General features: G+C 40.8%; 1 protein-coding gene, 2 non-coding genes and 1 pseudogene across 3 annotated transcripts in view; 2 read left to right on the top strand and 2 right to left on the bottom strand.

The window, feature by feature from the left end:
- Positions 1-1065: 1065 nt before the first annotated feature.
- Positions 1066-18060, bottom strand: part of LOC149071137 (cytoplasmic dynein 1 light intermediate chain 2-like) — a 46113-nt gene continuing 29118 nt past the window's right edge. The window contains exons 11-12 of the mRNA XM_089248089.1: positions 3785-3890; positions 1066-1193 (exon numbers count right to left, since the gene is read on the bottom strand). Of these exons, the coding sequence (XP_089104215.1) occupies positions 1066-1193; positions 3785-3890 (234 nt within the window). The remainder of the gene's footprint in view (positions 1194-3784; positions 3891-18060) is intronic.
- On the top strand, positions 12003-12112 carry LOC149071140 (U6 spliceosomal RNA). Its single transcript, XR_016194830.1, has one exon. It is a non-coding gene; the product is annotated as a U6 spliceosomal RNA (small nuclear RNA).
- On the top strand, positions 12118-12190 carry TRNAF-GAA (transfer RNA phenylalanine (anticodon GAA)). The gene has a single exon. It is a non-coding gene; the product is annotated as a tRNA-Phe (tRNA).
- Positions 14639-17125, bottom strand: LOC149071138 (aromatic-L-amino-acid decarboxylase pseudogene; annotated as a pseudogene).

The raw sequence follows: 18060 nt of genomic DNA, 5'->3' as shown, positions 1-18060 counted from the left end.
ATTTTTGCACTTTGTGGCAAAGTACAAATCACTTTAGTGAAATTATATTTAATATTGTAGATATTGAGAATGTTTTTGCAATGATCGAGATTTATTTTCAGAAAATATGTATGATCTGAGAGAAGTAGTAAAAGATGTTTTAACTTTTGCAAATTGTTGAAAATGTAAATCAATATACCAGTATTGTATTGTAGTAGTGAGAATATTTTATGTACAAGTTTTATATATTAAAGAAAACCATCGATAATTCTTTTCAAGCAACCATTTTTTGCCATTAACTAATCAATATCTCTCGAAGTAGAGAAACGACGACGACGAGAGCTCAGTGCTCGGTACTTCGCATCAACTAGCAACGGCAAGTATGTTACTAATTTAAGATAACTACATTTGGGAGTAAATACTGGCCTTCAAGCTATCGTCAATACGTAAATTTAATTATTTAATTTTTGTTCTTTGTTGAGCCAATAGTGAGCGCTAACTTTCCTAATGAAAAGTAAAAATATCAGGAGTTGGGTGATCATTGTAATCAAATATGATTTACATTTCCATTTGATTTATTCGGAGAATCTTTATTAATATTTTGATCCTTCATCAGGTTTCAATATCCAAACTATACTAACGTTGTAAAATGGCAATTGAATTGTTCGCCGCATAACCGGATATTACGTCCTGGAATCGTTGATATCCGATTAAGCGGAGCCTACTGTAGTGTATTAGCGCTAAAACAAAATCTTTATTTTTAACGAGTGGTGGTTTCTTTCGGCACGGCATTATCACTCCAACCACAAAATGAATTCAAAAATGGAATTACAAGTAAAAAATCGCTCTGAAAACCTTTCTTTTCTTGCGAAATAGATGAAAAATGAAATTTATTTCATGCAAATACACTGCCGAAAACTTAGTTTCACGTGACATTTCTAAACTAAACTAATGCACACAACTCTTTGCACATGTTTGTACACTTGTACAAAAAGTAATATTCACACACACACATATATATATTATTCTGTATACGAATAAAGTTCAGGGGAGAGTTTAAGATCCTCGAAAACGTTCTTCACACGATTACTTTTTATTAGAATCGCTGTCGTCGGAGTTCCCTGGCGATGGTTCGTGATCAGGACGAGAAGTTTTCTTGGGCACCTTTGTGCGGTCTAATTCTCCACCGACCGCATGTCTTAACGAGGCTCTACCTGGAAAATATTTCAAACAAAAACTAAGGAAAAAAATTTTTTTTTTATTTATACAAGGATTTACGAGAAACTCATCGACACAATTCACTGGCAAAAATTCGTCGCCAGTGAGTGAGTAGCCTAGGGATTGAGCAAGGAAGTGAATGTGTAAAGAGAGTGACCGACAGAATGAGTACGTGTGAATGAGCTAATGAGTGGCTGAGTGAGTAATTTCATGAGCAACTGTGAGAGTATGTGAGCGACCGTATCGGTGAACACTCATCCTGGTAATTCCATTGCTTATTTGCTCATCCCTTCACTCACTTGATCATCCTCCTACTCACTTGCTCATTCACCAATCCACTTGCTTGCTCACACTGACTCCCTTACTCGCTCGCTCATTTTCTCAACTGCTCATTCACTCGCTCATTTTCTCAACTGCTCATTCACTCGCTCATTTTCTCAACTGCTCATTCACTCGCTCATTTTCTCAACTGCTCATTCACTCGCTCGTTTTCTCAACTGCTCATTCACTCGCTCATTTTTTCACTTGCTCATTCACTCGTTTGTTTCCTGTTTCACTCACCAAACTCATCAACTCCCTGAATCTTCTATAATCGCTCACTTACTCACTCAATATGTCACTTCGCCGATGAATTATTTGTCGGTGGTGGTGAATTTTCTGCATACGGTATGCAAGGAGGGGTGGTTTGAAACTCCATAATAGAAACTTCAAAGGGAAAAACATGAAATTTACCACATTCACAAGGGAAAGCCTGATCGCTAGTGCCACCCAAAAGAGATGAGATGGCGCTGTTCGCCAGTAATAATCCTACGTAAGCAAGTAATAATCCTACGTAGGCAAGTAATAATCCTACGTAGGCAAGTAATAGGCCTACGTGGGTGCCCTAATCCTACGCAGGCAAATTTTCAGGACATTTTTAATCAGAGAATCTCGATATATTACCCAGAGTACCGAAAGATAACCTCTTTCGGTACTCTGGGTAAACCAGTGACTCTCAAATTATGCGTCGCAACTTCGAAGGGCGTCGCCAACCTTTATTAGAGGCGTGGCGGTGAGCTGTCTTTATTAACACTAGAAGGGCCACGCCGGTCATTCTGACCGTTTTCGATTTTCCTCTCTCGACTTTCATGATGAACCAGATCCAGTGCCGTCTTCAAGCATGGGACCACCCGGGCACGACCCGGGGGCCTCATAAAAATGAAATCTGAAATTTTCGAGAATTCGCCTGGTAGGGCCTCAGAAAAATTACTTGGTCCGGGGGGGGGGGCCCATTGCTCACTTACGATGGCCCTGACCAGATCGTTTAGAGTCCTGAAATTTCACTTTTGCCGAAAATGTTTAGGCTCACAAGACTTATTGACTCGACTGAACGATGCGATGTATAAAAAAGAATTTATAACATATGCAGCAGCGGTGGGAGGGTGTAAAAAAGTTTGCAAGTATAGTATATACTGTATAATAATAAATTAGAGACTTAATCACCAGCATGAAAAACACATGAAAAAGTTCACGACGTACACACACAGGATACGCCAATTTAAATCAGCTTGATTTAAATCATGATTAAAATAGTGACTTAAATCACGTGATTTTTTTAAATCATTGGTTTTAATCACAAAATTTAAATTTTGTCTTTACTTTGTATCAACGTCAATGATACTGAAGTAAAAGTAACCTAATATGGTAGGTATGTTAGAGGTATGTTAGAGGTATGTTTAGTATGTTTAATAAAGATAGGTGTTCTCTTTCTAGATTTTGTGCATGGAAAAAATTGCAGAAAATATAGGGAGCTAAACTTATAGATATAACTGCACTAAGTATTTCCAATGCATTACAATGTGGTTATCCTGATAAAGAAAGCGCAAAATTTATTTTGTGTATATGGCCTTGAATTTTATGCCCTAATTGCAGATTCAAAACAATAATAGATGTTGTACCAACATAAATATCGTTGGACTTGAAATTTTAATAGGAAAAGTGTGAAAAGTTAAGAGTAAACTCGCTTTTACCAAAATATTAAATCTGTGAAAGAATACAAATGTTTAAATTACTCAGCAAAAGTCATACAAGTCAGAAACACACATAATAAATTCATTCATCAATTGCGCAAGAAACAATCCTGTTAACAGAATATGTTTTTCACTACGTACGCCCCTTTCACTCAGTTGATGTTGAATGCACAAGGAGAGAGAACCTGCACCATGTGTGATACCAAGTTGCCCCCAGGCATTCACTTTTAAGAGTGAAACAAACGCATGAATAAAAGCACTTTTCTGTGCAGAGGAAAAAGGTTAATCCATGAAGTTAATGTTACAAAAGCATAGATTTTTAATGTTCATATTTTTTGCTTGTACTTTATTCGAAGTTTATTAATTAATGCTGAATTGTATTTGAGAGATTAGATTAAAAAAATAGGTAGGTCATATAAAAATATTCATTCTTAATGGTTAACAGGATTTGTTTTAATTAGTAAGCTGTCAATTAATTTAAATAAAAATCTGATTATATACCCTGCACACACACACACACATTAGTACATTAATATTTCATTCAAGAGAAAATTCGAGAATTCCGAAACAAACCTCACCTGGAGTTCGATAAGTTCCCAGAAATGATGGCGGCCTGCGATTCAACAAGCTGTTGAAGAAGTTCTGCAAGACACCTTCTGACATAATTTCCGGTTTCCCATCAACCTGAATCCAAACAGAATATAATTAATAATTATTTTTTGCATCCAATAGGCCTAGGGCGCGGTAGCCCAGGTCGATAAGATACTCGCCTAAAGCACCAAAGGATGTTTAGAGGTGTCGTGAGCTCGATACCCAGTTAGTCCCTGTCAGAAAACTACTTTCCTGACACAGGGGTACAACAGAAACGGTGACATGACCACAGAAAACATTGCTACCACAGCGAGTCTCCTATCTCGGCAATAAATTGCAGGTTCCGGTCTAATTAGCCCTCGTGTGCAGAAAATGACCGTGGTGCGACAAAAATTATCAAATGATCAATAGGCGTACCAAAAGAAAGTAATGTGCAATATATAGTCGGGGTGCACAATCACCCCCGACTATATATTGTTTGGCCTCAGTGGGCCAAATGCAGCCCGCCAGGGGGGGGGGTCCATTCAGCCCGCGAAATTTTCTTCGGTAGGAAAATATATATACACATATAGTAGTGTACGCAGGAGGGGGGTGTGCTCAGACTACTAGTGCCCCCCCCCCCCCAGCCGATCAAGGGGAAAAATTATTTCGATGAAAAAATTGAAAATATCGAAAGAAAATACCTTCTATATACTACATTAACTCATTTCGATTAATTTAAATGCTTTTTGAAGGTTGGTAACTCAAAATCTCTCACTAAGAAAATTTTTGTGCCCTCCAAAGGCGATCCTGAGTACGCCCCTGATCACAACACGATAAATGCCTAGGCTGACCATACTTCTTTCACAAAAGTACGGGATATCAACGAAAAAAAAATTGTCAAAGGCGAGTAAAGTTGCTAATAGCAGCCACAAACTTGTCAAAAGAAATCAAAATTGTCATTTACAGCCACAAAAACTTGTCAAAGTCGAGTAAAGTTGCCATTTTCTGCTGAGAAATTCGCCAAATGCAAGCAAAGTTGTCATTTTCAGCCGAACAGATTGTCAGGGGGCGAGTAACATTTCAATTTGCAGCCAAAAAATTTTTCAAAGGCAAGTTTGAAGTTGCCAATTACAGTCAAAAAATTTTATAAGCAAGTACAGTGTCCAACAACCACTAAAATAGCTGCAAAATTGCCAATCACGGAAAACGATGGAGGGGATGCAAGTCAAAATGTCATTCATATAAAAAAACGTTTATGTTTGATAAATATGTGAGATAAATATATTTACATGAGTATAATTAATTATGATACAATTATAATCAACAGGATATAATTTGTATGAATGTGCTAATTCTTGATTTCAAAAATTCAACGAAGCCTTGTTGAAAATGGGGGGAGAAAACGGGAATTTTTTTTTTTTTTAAAGTTGGGATGATCAACGCACATACAATATTATGGGAATGTCCCGTAAAATATAGGTCATATGGCCATACTTTATATACATTAATTTTCTGGCCCTTGAGCGGCAGAAATACAGCATATCTGGGCCCGCAGAATGAAAAGGTGCGCACACTGGTGTAGAGGTGTAGAGGGTGAAGTGTTGATATAAATGGTCAAATTATGTCACAAAAATGCGCAAATTATGGGATATAAATGTGCAAATTATGTGTGGATATAAATGTGCAAATTATGAGTGGATATAAATGTGCAAATTATGTGTGGATATAAATGTGCAAATTATGTGTGGATATAAATGTGCAAATTATGTGTGGATATAAATGTGCAAATTATGTGTGGATATAAATGTGCAAATTATGTAATATAAATGTGCAAATTATGTGTGGATATAAATGTGCAAATTATGTGTGGATATAAATGTGCAAATTATATGTGGATATAAATGTGCAAATTATGTAATATAAATGTGCTAACGAGTTATGAATGAGCATTCACTGTGTGTTTTAATCTGGACACAACATAATACAGAAGCAGCACTAAGAAATATACTTATGAATAAAGCCTGGATTATATACAAATGCATATGTGCATATGCATTTGCATATTTTGGTTTCCTCCAGCATTGATGCACATAAATGAATGAAATCAAATAATTTTCAGAATTAGTGCATATTTTTGAAGTTTTATCGAAGACGAGACACTTTTCTCATAATTTTTTCAAATGAATATTACTCATAATATTTTCGTAGCATCCGTGCTTTTTTTCCCGCGGGCGAGATTTAGTGAATTAGTAGAGATGTTTGTAATACTGTATTTTCCAAATATCAACTGTTTCATTGTAACGCTATTTCTAGAGATAACATCACAAAAGTGCTCAATCCTTTTAGAAATAGCGTCAAGAGTCTTTTGTTGCTGGCATTTCGTTACTGAGCAGCCACGAGTAAATAGAAATTAAAAGTGTCTAAATATAAAAAATATGTAAGAACTTTTATATGTATGTATGTATATGCATCTTTGAGGATATTTTTTTTTTGTAAATGAATATGCACTAAATAAAAAATATGTATTTTAAAAACATATGTTTTTATTTTCTTTGCGTGGCGAATATTTTCAACGCATATTTTTTTCATTTTTGGTACATATTTTGGAATTTTTAACTTTTTAAGGATTTTTTAGTGCATATTTTCACATTTTCCAGTGCATATCTTGGCACTTCTCAGTGCATATATTGGCATTTTTAAGTGCACATTAGCATATTTTTAGACGATATTTCGTCACTTTATAAGTGCGTATAATCCGGGCTCCACTTATGGATATTGCAGCAGAAGCCGGAACTGCTGCTGGCTGGATATCAGTACACTCGAAAGCAGTTGAATTAGAATGCCTGTCTAGCACTGTAGATAGGTATCATATCACAGGTATTAAGCATAGAAAAGAGACAGAACAACAATTTTCTAATTGGGTTTTTGAAGACGGTGTCCGTGTAAGAGGTTTTTTTTTTTTTCAAATAAACTACAATCTCTTACAACATGTGAATGACGTATCTGAGTTTAATACGTTATTTGGGTACTTACTCAAGAATATCGTCTTCGCCGTCGTTGGGAACGGACGTGCTATTATCGCGCTCCGCTCACCGACACGCCAGTGCGCCATTTTGTGTCTTTCTTTGTGTTTTTCTTCGTTCTCGTGAGTTTTACTTAGCGTGTTGTTTATTGTTGGGTCATATTCTGCGGTGATTTTCTTTTTTTTTAGCGCACGTTGGATTGTGAGATAAGTGGTTTTTTTTTTTTATATTGCTCTCATTTTTTTTTTTAAATTTTCGTTGTGTATTTTCGATCGACTTATATTTATTTTTCTCGTTCGCATTTCATTTTCGTTGTTTTTTCGCCAGGTTCGCTCGCTTCTTTGATATAAGTTCGTAGGTTTTTGGACGTTAGTGTTAGCAAACAGTGTATACTTTTTCCCGGGTACTCTCAATAACGTTGTTTTCCTTCCATTTGGGCCTATTGTTGTAGTGTTAGTGTTTTGAGATAGTTAGCTAATTCTAATAAGTATAAATTGTACTTCGTAGCTTAATACTTTTTTTAGAGGGTGTTGTATTCTTTATATACATATTTATTTTATTCTTCGTGATTTAGTGCTGAGCATTCTACTTTACGTAATTTTTTCGTATAGTCTCTTACGTATATTTTGCATAGTAATGTATTTTACATTATTTTAATTTCCAGTTAACGTTTCTCATTTTCGTATTGTTAAGTATTATTATTATTATCTAGCTTTAGCAATAGTGTTAGTATGCCTCGACCTCGACTAGTGTTGTGTAGAGCTTGCGACGGGAGGTTTCCCTGGTCTAGGGGTATAGTAGCTGATAGTTTCAATTGTAAAGGGTGCTTGGATAGAAAAAGGCTGGAACTCGAGGTCGAAGCTTTACGGGAAAAAGTTAGGGTGCTAGAGGGCCCGGTTATAACGGACCCTCTGGTCGTCGAGCCACCTGTTGATGAAGAAGCAATCTCCACGAACAACGACATTTTAGAGGGCGAATGGGTGGTCGTGGATGAGGTAGAGGGGGATAGTGATAGGGGTTTAATCATCGGCGATTCTATGGTTAGGGAACTTGGGAACCGAGTGTGTAGGGATTTTCGGGGTTTCGAGCGCTGTTGTCTTCCTGGGGGGAAGATTGGCAACGTTCGAGACGTTTTTCATCGCCGAAAGTTGCCCTTGCGGGTGATTCTGTGGGTGGGAACAAATCAGGTAGGAGCGAATATTAGTGAGTCTCTGTCAGAATACCGGGATTTACTATTATCCGCTAGGGAGGGGGGTTCAGATGTGGCAGTGATTCCAGTGCTGCCAAGGGGTAGTAGGGGATATAGGAGCAAGATCCACCAATTCAATATAGGCCTGAAGGACATTTGCTCCTCACTTGGGGTCACGTTCTTGGAGCTTCCCGCATTTACCGATAGGTGGCTTCGTTCGGATGGGATCCATCTAAATAAGAGAGGGGTCTGGGAGGTTTACGATAGTCTTAGGTCAGGTTTTTTACTCCCAGACCACGTAGTCGGGAATGCGGGTTAGTTAATGATAATCACAACAGTACTGACGGGGAATTACCCACCTCTGACTTGGATGGCTTCTCGATTGACAACAAACCACCGGGCAAATTAAAATGTGTGTTAATAAATGCCAGGAGCTTGGGTAACAAGAAAGATTTTTTAGAAACTATGATAGTTGTGGAGGACTTGGATCTTATAGCCATTACAGAATCTTGGGCAAACGATGGGGATGAATCTTTCTTACACATCTCCGGATACGATACTTTTTTGAGAAATAGATCTGATAGGAAAGGGGGTGGAGTGTTGATATACGTGAAATCATGTTTGAAGGCTAGAGAGTGTAACGTGCAGAGAAGTGATATTGAAACCATATGGGTTGAACTTGAGAACAAAAGACGTCATAAGCTTATTGTTGGGGTTTGTTACAATCCACCGAATAGGGATCAAAACTATATCGCCAAAATGCATGATGAAATTTCCTACATGTGTAAGCGAAAGAGGGTTCTCATACTAGGGGATTTCAATTACCCGGGTATTGATTGGGAGAACCTTTCATCTGGAAATCAGTATGAAAGAGACTTTCTTAAGTTGGTGCTCGAAAATTTTTTGTATCAGCATGTATCAGAAGCCACTAGGGGTACTGCTATTTTGGATTTAGTTCTTACTAGTTCTGAGGATCTAGTTGAACATGTTTCGGTGGGGGAAGAGTTTTCTTCCAGTGATCATCGTATCGTCAGATTTCACTGTAACTTTTCCTCGGGTAAGGTTGATAACAAAAGACTGGTTCCTTGTTTTCGGAGAACTAACTTTGATGTTTTGCGAAGAAGGTTAGCGGAAGTTTTCAAAGACCGGTTGAAATCAGTAGGGGTGGTAAGTCAATGGGAAGAATTTAGTACGAAGCTGTCCTCTGTTTTGCACGACGTCATACCCTTTGTTCGAAAAAAGCGTGTTTGTACATCACACCCTCTATGGTTCACGGATAGCGTGCGGAACCTTTATCTTGAAAAGAAAAGAGCATTCAGAGAGTATAAAAGTGGACGAGGTGACCTATCATTGTTTACTGATAAAAGAAGACTGTTGAAGAAAGCGATAAGGGATAGTAAAAAGCAAGTTGAATCTAGGTTGGCAGATAACATTGGCTCTGACCCAAAATCATTTTTTCGATACGTCAATAATGGATGTAAGGGGACAGTTGGCCCCCTCTCGATAGGAGGCTCAAAAGTAGAGAGCAATGTAGGCATGTGTAGTGCTTTCAATGACTTTTTCGCGTCGGTTTTTAATGGAGATAATGATATTCGATATACGGGTGTTGCATGGGGTAATAAAACGCTCAACGATATTCAAGTGGAAGACGAGGAGGTCCTAAATCTTCTAAGAAATGTATGTGCAAGCAAAGCACCAGGACCAGATGATATCTATCCCAGGGTTCTCAGGGAAGGTGCTAATGAATTGTTGGGGCCAGTCTCACAGATATACAGGAGTAGTGTTGCTGAGGGTATCGTCCCGAGAGATTGGAAACTGTCTAATATTTAAGAAGGGTAGTAGAGAAGTGGTGTCTAATTATCGTCCAGTGAGTTTGACGAGCTCCCTCTCGAAAATTTTGGAAATTATCATCAAAAGGCAGTTTGTGAAGTGGATAGACGAGAATAATGTATTGTCGGATAATCAGCATGGGTTCAGGAAGGGGAAGTCATGTGTAACTAACCTCCTTTGCTTCTATGATTACGTGACTAAGGCTTTGGGTAAGAGCAAAAATGTCGACGTTGTTTACCTTGATTTCCAGAAGGCATTCGATCGGGTCCAACATGGCAAACTCTTGAAGCGTTTACACGAGATTGGAATAGGGGGCAACTTGCTGAATTGGATAGAATCGTGGTTAAGAGATAGGTCGCAACGAGTTATGGTGAACGGGGAATTCTCTGGTTGGACAGACGTCACAAGTGGAGTTCCTCAGGGAAGTGTCCTTGGCCCCATACTTTTTTCACTTTTTATCGACAAACTCGATCAGGGTATCGATGGAATTACTAGCAAATTCGCAGATGATGTGAAGCTAATGGGGGTAATCGGAAATGAAAGCGATAGGGAGTTGCTCCAGACCAACTTAAACAAGATTGCAGCATGGGCAAATGAATGGAGCATGACGTTTAGCGTAGATAAGTGCATGGTCGCTCATTTTGGTTCGAACAACCCACGGTTCTCTTACGAGTTGAATGGTGTCACTATCCCGGATGCAACTAGAGTCACCGATTTGGGAATTCTCATTGACGAGCGACTTAGGTTTTCTGAACATTGTTCAGCGGTTGTCAAAAAATCGAATAGAATGCTTGGTCTCATTTTCAAAAAGGTCTCTTCGCGTTCTCCTAAAGTCATTCTTCCGCTTTTTCGAGGCTTAGTTCGTCCTGGACTGGAGTATGCTGTAAGGTTTTGGAGACCATACCTACAGAGGGACATAGACTTGGTTGAAGGGGTGCAGAGAAGAGCTACGCGTGTCCTTATTGGCACACAGGGCTTGAGTTATGAAGAAAGACTTCATTTTTTGAATATGTTTACATTGGATGAACGCAGGTGTCGAGGAGATATGATCGAAGTGTTCAAAATTTTCAATGGGATGGATAGGATGGACCATGAACTTTTAGTACACCGCCAATCGACTGCTTTTACAAGGGGACACCAGTATCGATTGGTGAGGGACAATGCAAGGTTATGGTGTCGCAGGGAATTTTTCTCCAATAGGGTTGTTAATAAATGGAATAGCTTACCCCCGGAGGTAGTAAATTGTAACACAATTGACACGTTTAAAAAGAAATACGATAAACATGTTGGGGTAAATCGAGAAGCTATCCATTCTTAGAATAAGACAACCATAAGTATTCTTTATGGGCATTGTATAATATTTTATCATGTGTATATATTGTTTGTAATTTGTGTTAATTGCATTTTTAATTGGGTTGCTGTATTTTTGAAACATATGACAACCATATTTTTATGGGCATCTTTTTTATCAGCCACCTCGTTGGGCATTTTGCCTGTTGTGGCGTTGTATTTGTATTTGTATTTGTATTTGTATTTACAGAATACTGCATAATACAGTCAAACCTCGTTAATGAGTCACTCTTGGGAGAGCAAAAATATGACTTAGTAAGCGGAGTGACTCGTTAAACGGAGTAAGCCATAGCTGTGCCAATTCCTGCCTGAGGACAGTTGGGACTTCCAAAAAGTGACCCATTAAACGGAGTGACGTATTAATCGGGTGACGCACTAACGAGGTTTGACTGTACTTCTTAATTGGAAGTATGCTTCTGGGATCAACGGTTCTCCAGTAAAATGCGGTGCGTGCTGTTAGCTATTTGGGGTTTACCCAATAAAACAAAAATTCTCCATTGTTTTAATTGGATGAAACAATGGAGACGGCCAAGTTAACAGTTAACCTGTAGAAATCTCATTATCGGGGGAGGAAAAAAAGTTTATTGTTCCCTTTATATATATATATATTTGGTTCTAATGTAGATTTTAAAAATATTTATAGAAATTTATTTTCTTATCATTGTGATGTGATATCATTTTATTTACAGAAGATTCACCGCCAACAATTCACCGCCACCGCAGGAAAATTCACGGACGGAAGAATCCCCAGAACCAGAATAAAAATTTTAAGGGGATGCCTGGCCCTTGTGCGGGCCATATATTCCCCATAAGGGCTGGTTGCCCGTCGCTGTACTCCTCGCTTCAGCAGTACATATACTAAAATTGGAACGATACAGAGATGATTAGCATGGCCCCTGCGCAAGGATGGCACACAAAATCGTGAAGCGTTCCACATTTTTTTTGTGCCGAAATAGCTCAGTTGGGAGAGCGTTAGACTGAAGATCTAAAGGTCCCTGGTTCGATAACGGGTTTCGGCAAAGAATAAATTTTTTTCTCCCCAGCGCGACCCAACCCGCAAGGGTAAAAGGCTTATATCCCGGGAGGGACAGAGCCTGGGTCGTGACTGGTCTGTCGGGAGCCCGTCGCGTCCCCCTGATGAAGAGAAAGACAAGGGAGTAATGTATGAGTAAATGTGTATGTACGAGGGGGCAAGGTTTTGGGAATAATTCCTCTTTTGATTAAAAAAGTCTTAAATGGTTCACTGGTTTTGAATTAATTTAAATTTAACGATGATAAAATGCCACCACTTCCTTACATTTTTAGTATTATTATTATATTAGCTTCGCTTGTGAAGAAGCCCGGTCGGGCAACGTCTTTGATGTTTGCCTGATCAAGGCAAATTCACCGGCAATAGTTCGTCGTCACCGGTGAATATGTGACTGGGTGATTGAGAAAAGTGAGTGAATGCGTGAGCAAGTAAGAGAGTGACGGATTGTGAGTTGCTGAATGAGATAGCGGATAGGCTAGGAAGTGAGCGAGTAGCACTTAATGAGTGAACAAGTGAGTGGGTGAGTGACCGCATGGATGACCGGGTGAGTAGCCGCATGAATGACTGTGTGAATTACCAAGTGAGTGACCGTGTGAATTACCAAGTGAGTGACCGTGTGAATTACCAAGTGAGTGACCGTGTGAATTACCAAGTGAGTGACCGTGTGAATTACCAAGTGAGTGACCGTGTGAATTACCAAGTGAGTGACCGTGTGAATTACCAAGTGAGTGACCGTGTGAATTACCAAGTGAGTGACCGTGTGAATTACCAAGTGAGTGACCGTGTGAATTACCAAGTGAGTGACCGTGTGAATTACCAAGTGAGTGACCGTGTGAATTACCAAGTGAGTGACCGTATGAATGACGGAGGAAGTGAAAGATTAAGCAAGTCGGAGACCGTATGAGCGACCAAGTGATAATATCAGCGAATGCAATATCAGCGAGTGGCCGTATGAGTGATCAAATAAGTGTGTGAGTGGCAGAGTGAGTTACCGAGTGCGTGAGTGGTTGAGGGAAGGACCGTATAAGTGATTTTCTCACCTGCTCACATTTACCCATTCACTTGCTTACTCACCTGCTCATTCACTCAGACACTATATCATAGCTGCCAACTTTGGAGAATGAGAATTCAGGAGGTTTTTTCCGAGCGGATCCAAATTCCGTAAAAAAATAAATGTAAAAAAGGGATCTTTTAAAACATTTAAGGAATTTTTCAATAGTAAAAGGGAAATTTCAGAGATATTTTCCCGTTGCAAAAACCACCGAGACACCGTGCAAGCCATCGCTAATCATGGCGAACCAGTAGGTTAAAGCTCTTGGGTGTAATATGTTGGGTTAATAAATTACCTCTCAAAAATCAAATCTCGCGAACCAAAAAATCTGTCGGGCCCGAAACGGGACACATGGAAAAAGCAGATACACGCGATCGTGCCAATTTTGTTAAAAGGCCGAATTGACGCTTGTTGATTGGCGAGTTTTGCGTTTCCTTTCCAAAAATGAAATGTATTTTTTTTGTGATTTGACGAAATGCCGACAATTTACACAACGATTATGAAGCAGCAGTTTTTTTGTTTTTTTCGGGTAAATTATTGGGGAATAATTTTTCCCTAAATGTAGGGATTTTTTTACAATCACGGGCGAAATTCGGGAGATAAAATAATTTTTCGGGAGTCCGGGAGATAGAGTACAAATTCCAGAGTCTCCCGGAACTAGGCAGCTATGCTATGTTACTTCTTACTTGAATGGTTTGTAGGTTTGTCCCTCCTAGCGGGGAATTACCCGTCGGTGAATTTTTCTCACACTTTTCTATTAGCACAAGGGTGCTCAACATTTTAGAAGAGCGCGGACTGTGTCGCGTTCCACCTAAGTGATTTTGAACGGCGCCACAGGTCCACGATGTGATGTGATCTGAAGCCACGGGTCACAAGGGATCTGGGGATATGTTGCGGGTCACATAAGTGCAGGGCGGTCTTAAGAGCATCATGGTCCTCCGAGCAAACACACTTTTCTGAGGATCTGCTTACCAATCTGCTTGCTGTTTAATCTTGAGAATCTCAACTAAAGCTCACTATCGTGAGGTCCCTCTCCCCCCTTGAAGCCCAGAGATCATACCCGGGTAGATCCATGCGTTAAGACGGCACTGCATAAGTGACTCGTAAATGCGCCATTTTTGCAAAATTAGGTTTGATTTACGGACGATGGTCGCAGGCCACATTTGCCGACTCCGGGGGCCGTCTTTGGCCAGCGGACCATGGGTTGAACATGTATGATTTGGGATATTTCAAAATCTGAGAAAAGCCTTTATTCGCTCTCAAAAACATTAGGAAGTAAACAAAAAAAAAGTGATTATTTCTGTATCCACCGATAGTGGCCACACATGTCACTGTCTTCAATTTAAACAAAATCCCTTCTTCATTTTCGATCCGGGGCGATTCCACTCATTTGTGAGATTTTTCATTATCAGCATCAGTTTCGGAAGACTTCGGTGATTCGTTCTTTTCAGTGGAAGAAGGTTCTAGAGACTCCCTTTTATCGGTGGTTTTGGTTCCATCTGCATCATCCTTGTCAGAGGATTCCCGAGATTCTTCTTTACCAGTGGGTTCGGAAGAGGATTTCGGGGACTCCGCTCGATCTACATCATCCTTGTCAGAGGATTCCCGAGATTCTTCTTTACCAGTGGGTTTGGAAGAGCGTTTCTGGGATTCCGCGCGATCTGCATTATCCTTGTCAGACGACTCCCGAGATTCTTCATTATCAATTAGTTCGGAAGAGGGTTTATGGGATTCCGCTCGATCTACATCATCATTGTCAGAGGGTTCTCGAGATCCTTCATCAGTTGGTTCGGTAGAGGGTCTCTGAGATTCCGCTTTATCTGCATCATCCTGGTTAGAGGGTTCCAGAGATTTTTCTTTATCATTTGGTTCCAAAGAGGGTTCGTGGGATTCCTCTCGATCAGCATCACTAGGACCAGAAGATTCCAGAGACTCCCTTTGATCGGAAGCGCTCATCAGCTGGGGAGAGAATTTAGGCATTGCCTTTTCAGAAGTTTCTTCTTCCTCCAGAATCTCATCTCTTTCGTCCAGGTACTTCGGTGGCGATTCTTTTACATCCATTTTCTCTCCTTCATCGGAAAGCACCTTGAAGCAATGGCTGCACACTGTTATACGCTCGTCCGGTACCCTGATCTTATGTTCGGATGCACTCGAATCCAATCCCCTCGCGAATGCGGATTTCGATTCCAAACTGATGAACCTTTGGGGTGCTTTTGCTTGGGGAATGTTCAGAGCAGGGCTACTCACTGATACTTTGTTAATGTACTGCCCGATAGTCGATAGCAACTTATTGTCCACGAACCCTTTTGGTGCCACGGATGTGTAGCTCGCATTTATTATTTTCGGCCTCATGACGTCCTCCTGGTTCAGCGTCAAACTGTAGCCGAACTCCGGTTTCCGCTCCGCCTCATCTTCAATCTTGGTGAAGGATATCACTCTCTCGAGTTCGGAAATTCGAGTTGCGTGTTCGTCTATGAGCTGCCAATCTCTTTCTATGTCCATGGGCTCCGTTAGAGTGCTCGTGACGACGTACCGTATCACGTACTTATCCTTCAGAACTGTCGGGACGAAATGCACTAGTCCGGTGTCGTTTATGCTCTTGAGCAGCTGTTCGGTTTTCTCGTTTCCGTCGAGCAACCTGAACACGACCAGCCCCAAGTGCGTTTTTGACGGGATTTCGAATCTCTTATCGGCTCGAACCTTCTTCTCGAATAACTTTGCAAGCTCGACGATTCGCCTCACGTGTTTCTGCAAACCCGACACACCGAAATTCCTGATGACGAACCACAGTTTCAGAGCTCGAAATCTCCGACTGAGGGGGATCTGCCAGTGCATAAAGTCGATGGCCAGACCAGAGGTCTTCTTGTATCGCAGGTAGACGGGATCGACGTTGAAGGTTCGGTGTAAATATTCGCTGTTCTTTATCCACATTGTCGAGCATTCTATATGGGTCATAAACCACTTCGAGGCATTGAAAGCGAAAGATGAAACGTACTCGACACCTTTCAAGAACTTCCGGAATTCTGGACACACGAAAGCGGTTCCGGCGTAGGCGGCGTCGACATGAAGCCACATGTCTTCCCTTTCGCAGATCGGCCCGATTTTGGTCAAATCATCGAACGTGCAAGCATTTGTAGTACCCAGGGTCGCAACTACCAGGAACGGGTGTAGACCGTTGGCCTTGTCAGTAGCGATGGCTTCTTCCAGTAGATCAACTCGCATGCTCAAGTCGGAATCGGACTCGATGAAACGCAGCTTTATGAGGCTAATGAGTCCGGTTTTCTCGATGGAAGAATGGGCTTGATCCGATGAATATCCTATCAGGAGAGCGCTGATCTCCGCATCGTCCAAGTATCCGTAGGTGCTCCTCAATTTCATGATAGCCTTGGTACGCGCTCCGAGCACGCTACAAAGCAAGCATTCGCTGGCAGACGATTGTATGAGGCCTCCTCCGTCCGTTTCCGTGTTGCTGTGAAGGAATATGTCCGGTAAACCGATCATTTTCGCCAACCAGTCCATGGTAATAATTTCTAGATCTGTACCGGCGGGATTCGCGGCCCAGGTGAAGCACAAAGTTCCCAGTCCGTTCGCCAATTCATCGCCCAATAGCGAAGCCGGAGAAACCAAAGCCGGGTAATATCCGTGCATGTAAGGGCTTTGCCAATGTGTGAGTCCGGGCATTATCACTTTTTCCACGTCGGCCATGATATCGTCGAAACTTTCACCTTCGACTGGAGCCGAGCTCGGCAGCATTTCTTTCATGTAACCGGGTTTAACACTCGGAAAGACAGAACGGTACCTGATCGTCTTATGGTAATCCGCAATGAAATCAACCAGTTTCTTCCCGCATTTTCGGTATTCCTCGAAATCCATGTTTGCTCTGCTAGGATTTTTTTTTACGAGAAGAATAGTTAATGGAACAGTAATTCTCGTGGAACTCTCATCAGAATGATATTTCGACGTCCAGCTACTGATAATTTATCGGCTTGTACAACGTCGAGCTCAAGAATTTGAAAAATTACGTACTTTTCAATGGATCTGTTGCAAAAAAAAAATCTATGTTCTAATTATTTATTGTATTACACTCCACGAGATTCCACTAACTAAAGCAACGCGAAACGAGCCTGAGAGCCCACCAGTTAGCCCAGAAAAAAAAAAGAGGACGAGAACCCAACAGCTAGTCCTGCTAGAAAATAGTCCTCTTTTCGCACTGCGTTAATTGGTGAGATTTCAGCCTCGAGGCCGTAAACCCAACAGTTGTCCAGCTGGAAAAGAAAGGAGACCGTGAGTGCAATAATTTCAACAAGGGAAGAAGAGGCCACTAGCGTGCGATTGACGCAATGGCAAGATGCAGGTCGACCACGTTGAAGGCTACCGTCCCTTCTGCGGGGGGTTTAATCCTGGGGAAGGACATAGATGATAAGTCCTCTTCCTATCGAACCTGAGGCGACCACCAATGAATGATCCCTCAATATGCTCTCGTCGGAAATCCTGTCAAAAACGAGGACAGAATTGCAGCATGACTTTCTCTAGAGAAAAAGATTTCGGTAAAACAGCACCCGGACGAGAATGTCATTTCCATCGGATTGAAGGGTACAATGCTGGCATGCGAGTTCCATCGCTTTATGAAGTTTGTGCCGTACTCGCCCAGGCTAATCGTTGCACCTTGTGACTTTACGATTAGCATAGTACCACTCTAACAAGACGATAGCTTCTGTACCCTACAGGGAGGATACTACCTAGTACACACTTGAACGCAGGTTCTAGAGCCTGTAATTGCTTACACGTTCCGGTGCACAGGCGTCGAA

Source organism: Pholcus phalangioides, unplaced genomic scaffold, assembly GCF_987345545.1.
Source record: "Pholcus phalangioides strain wild (caught in Gottingen) unplaced genomic scaffold, Ppha-v1.0 ptg000019l_1, whole genome shotgun sequence".
Lineage (NCBI taxonomy): Eukaryota > Metazoa > Arthropoda > Arachnida > Araneae > Pholcidae > Pholcus > Pholcus phalangioides.
The sequence above is the reverse complement of the archived record's forward strand: the minus strand, read 5'-3'. Positions and strand labels throughout refer to the sequence as shown.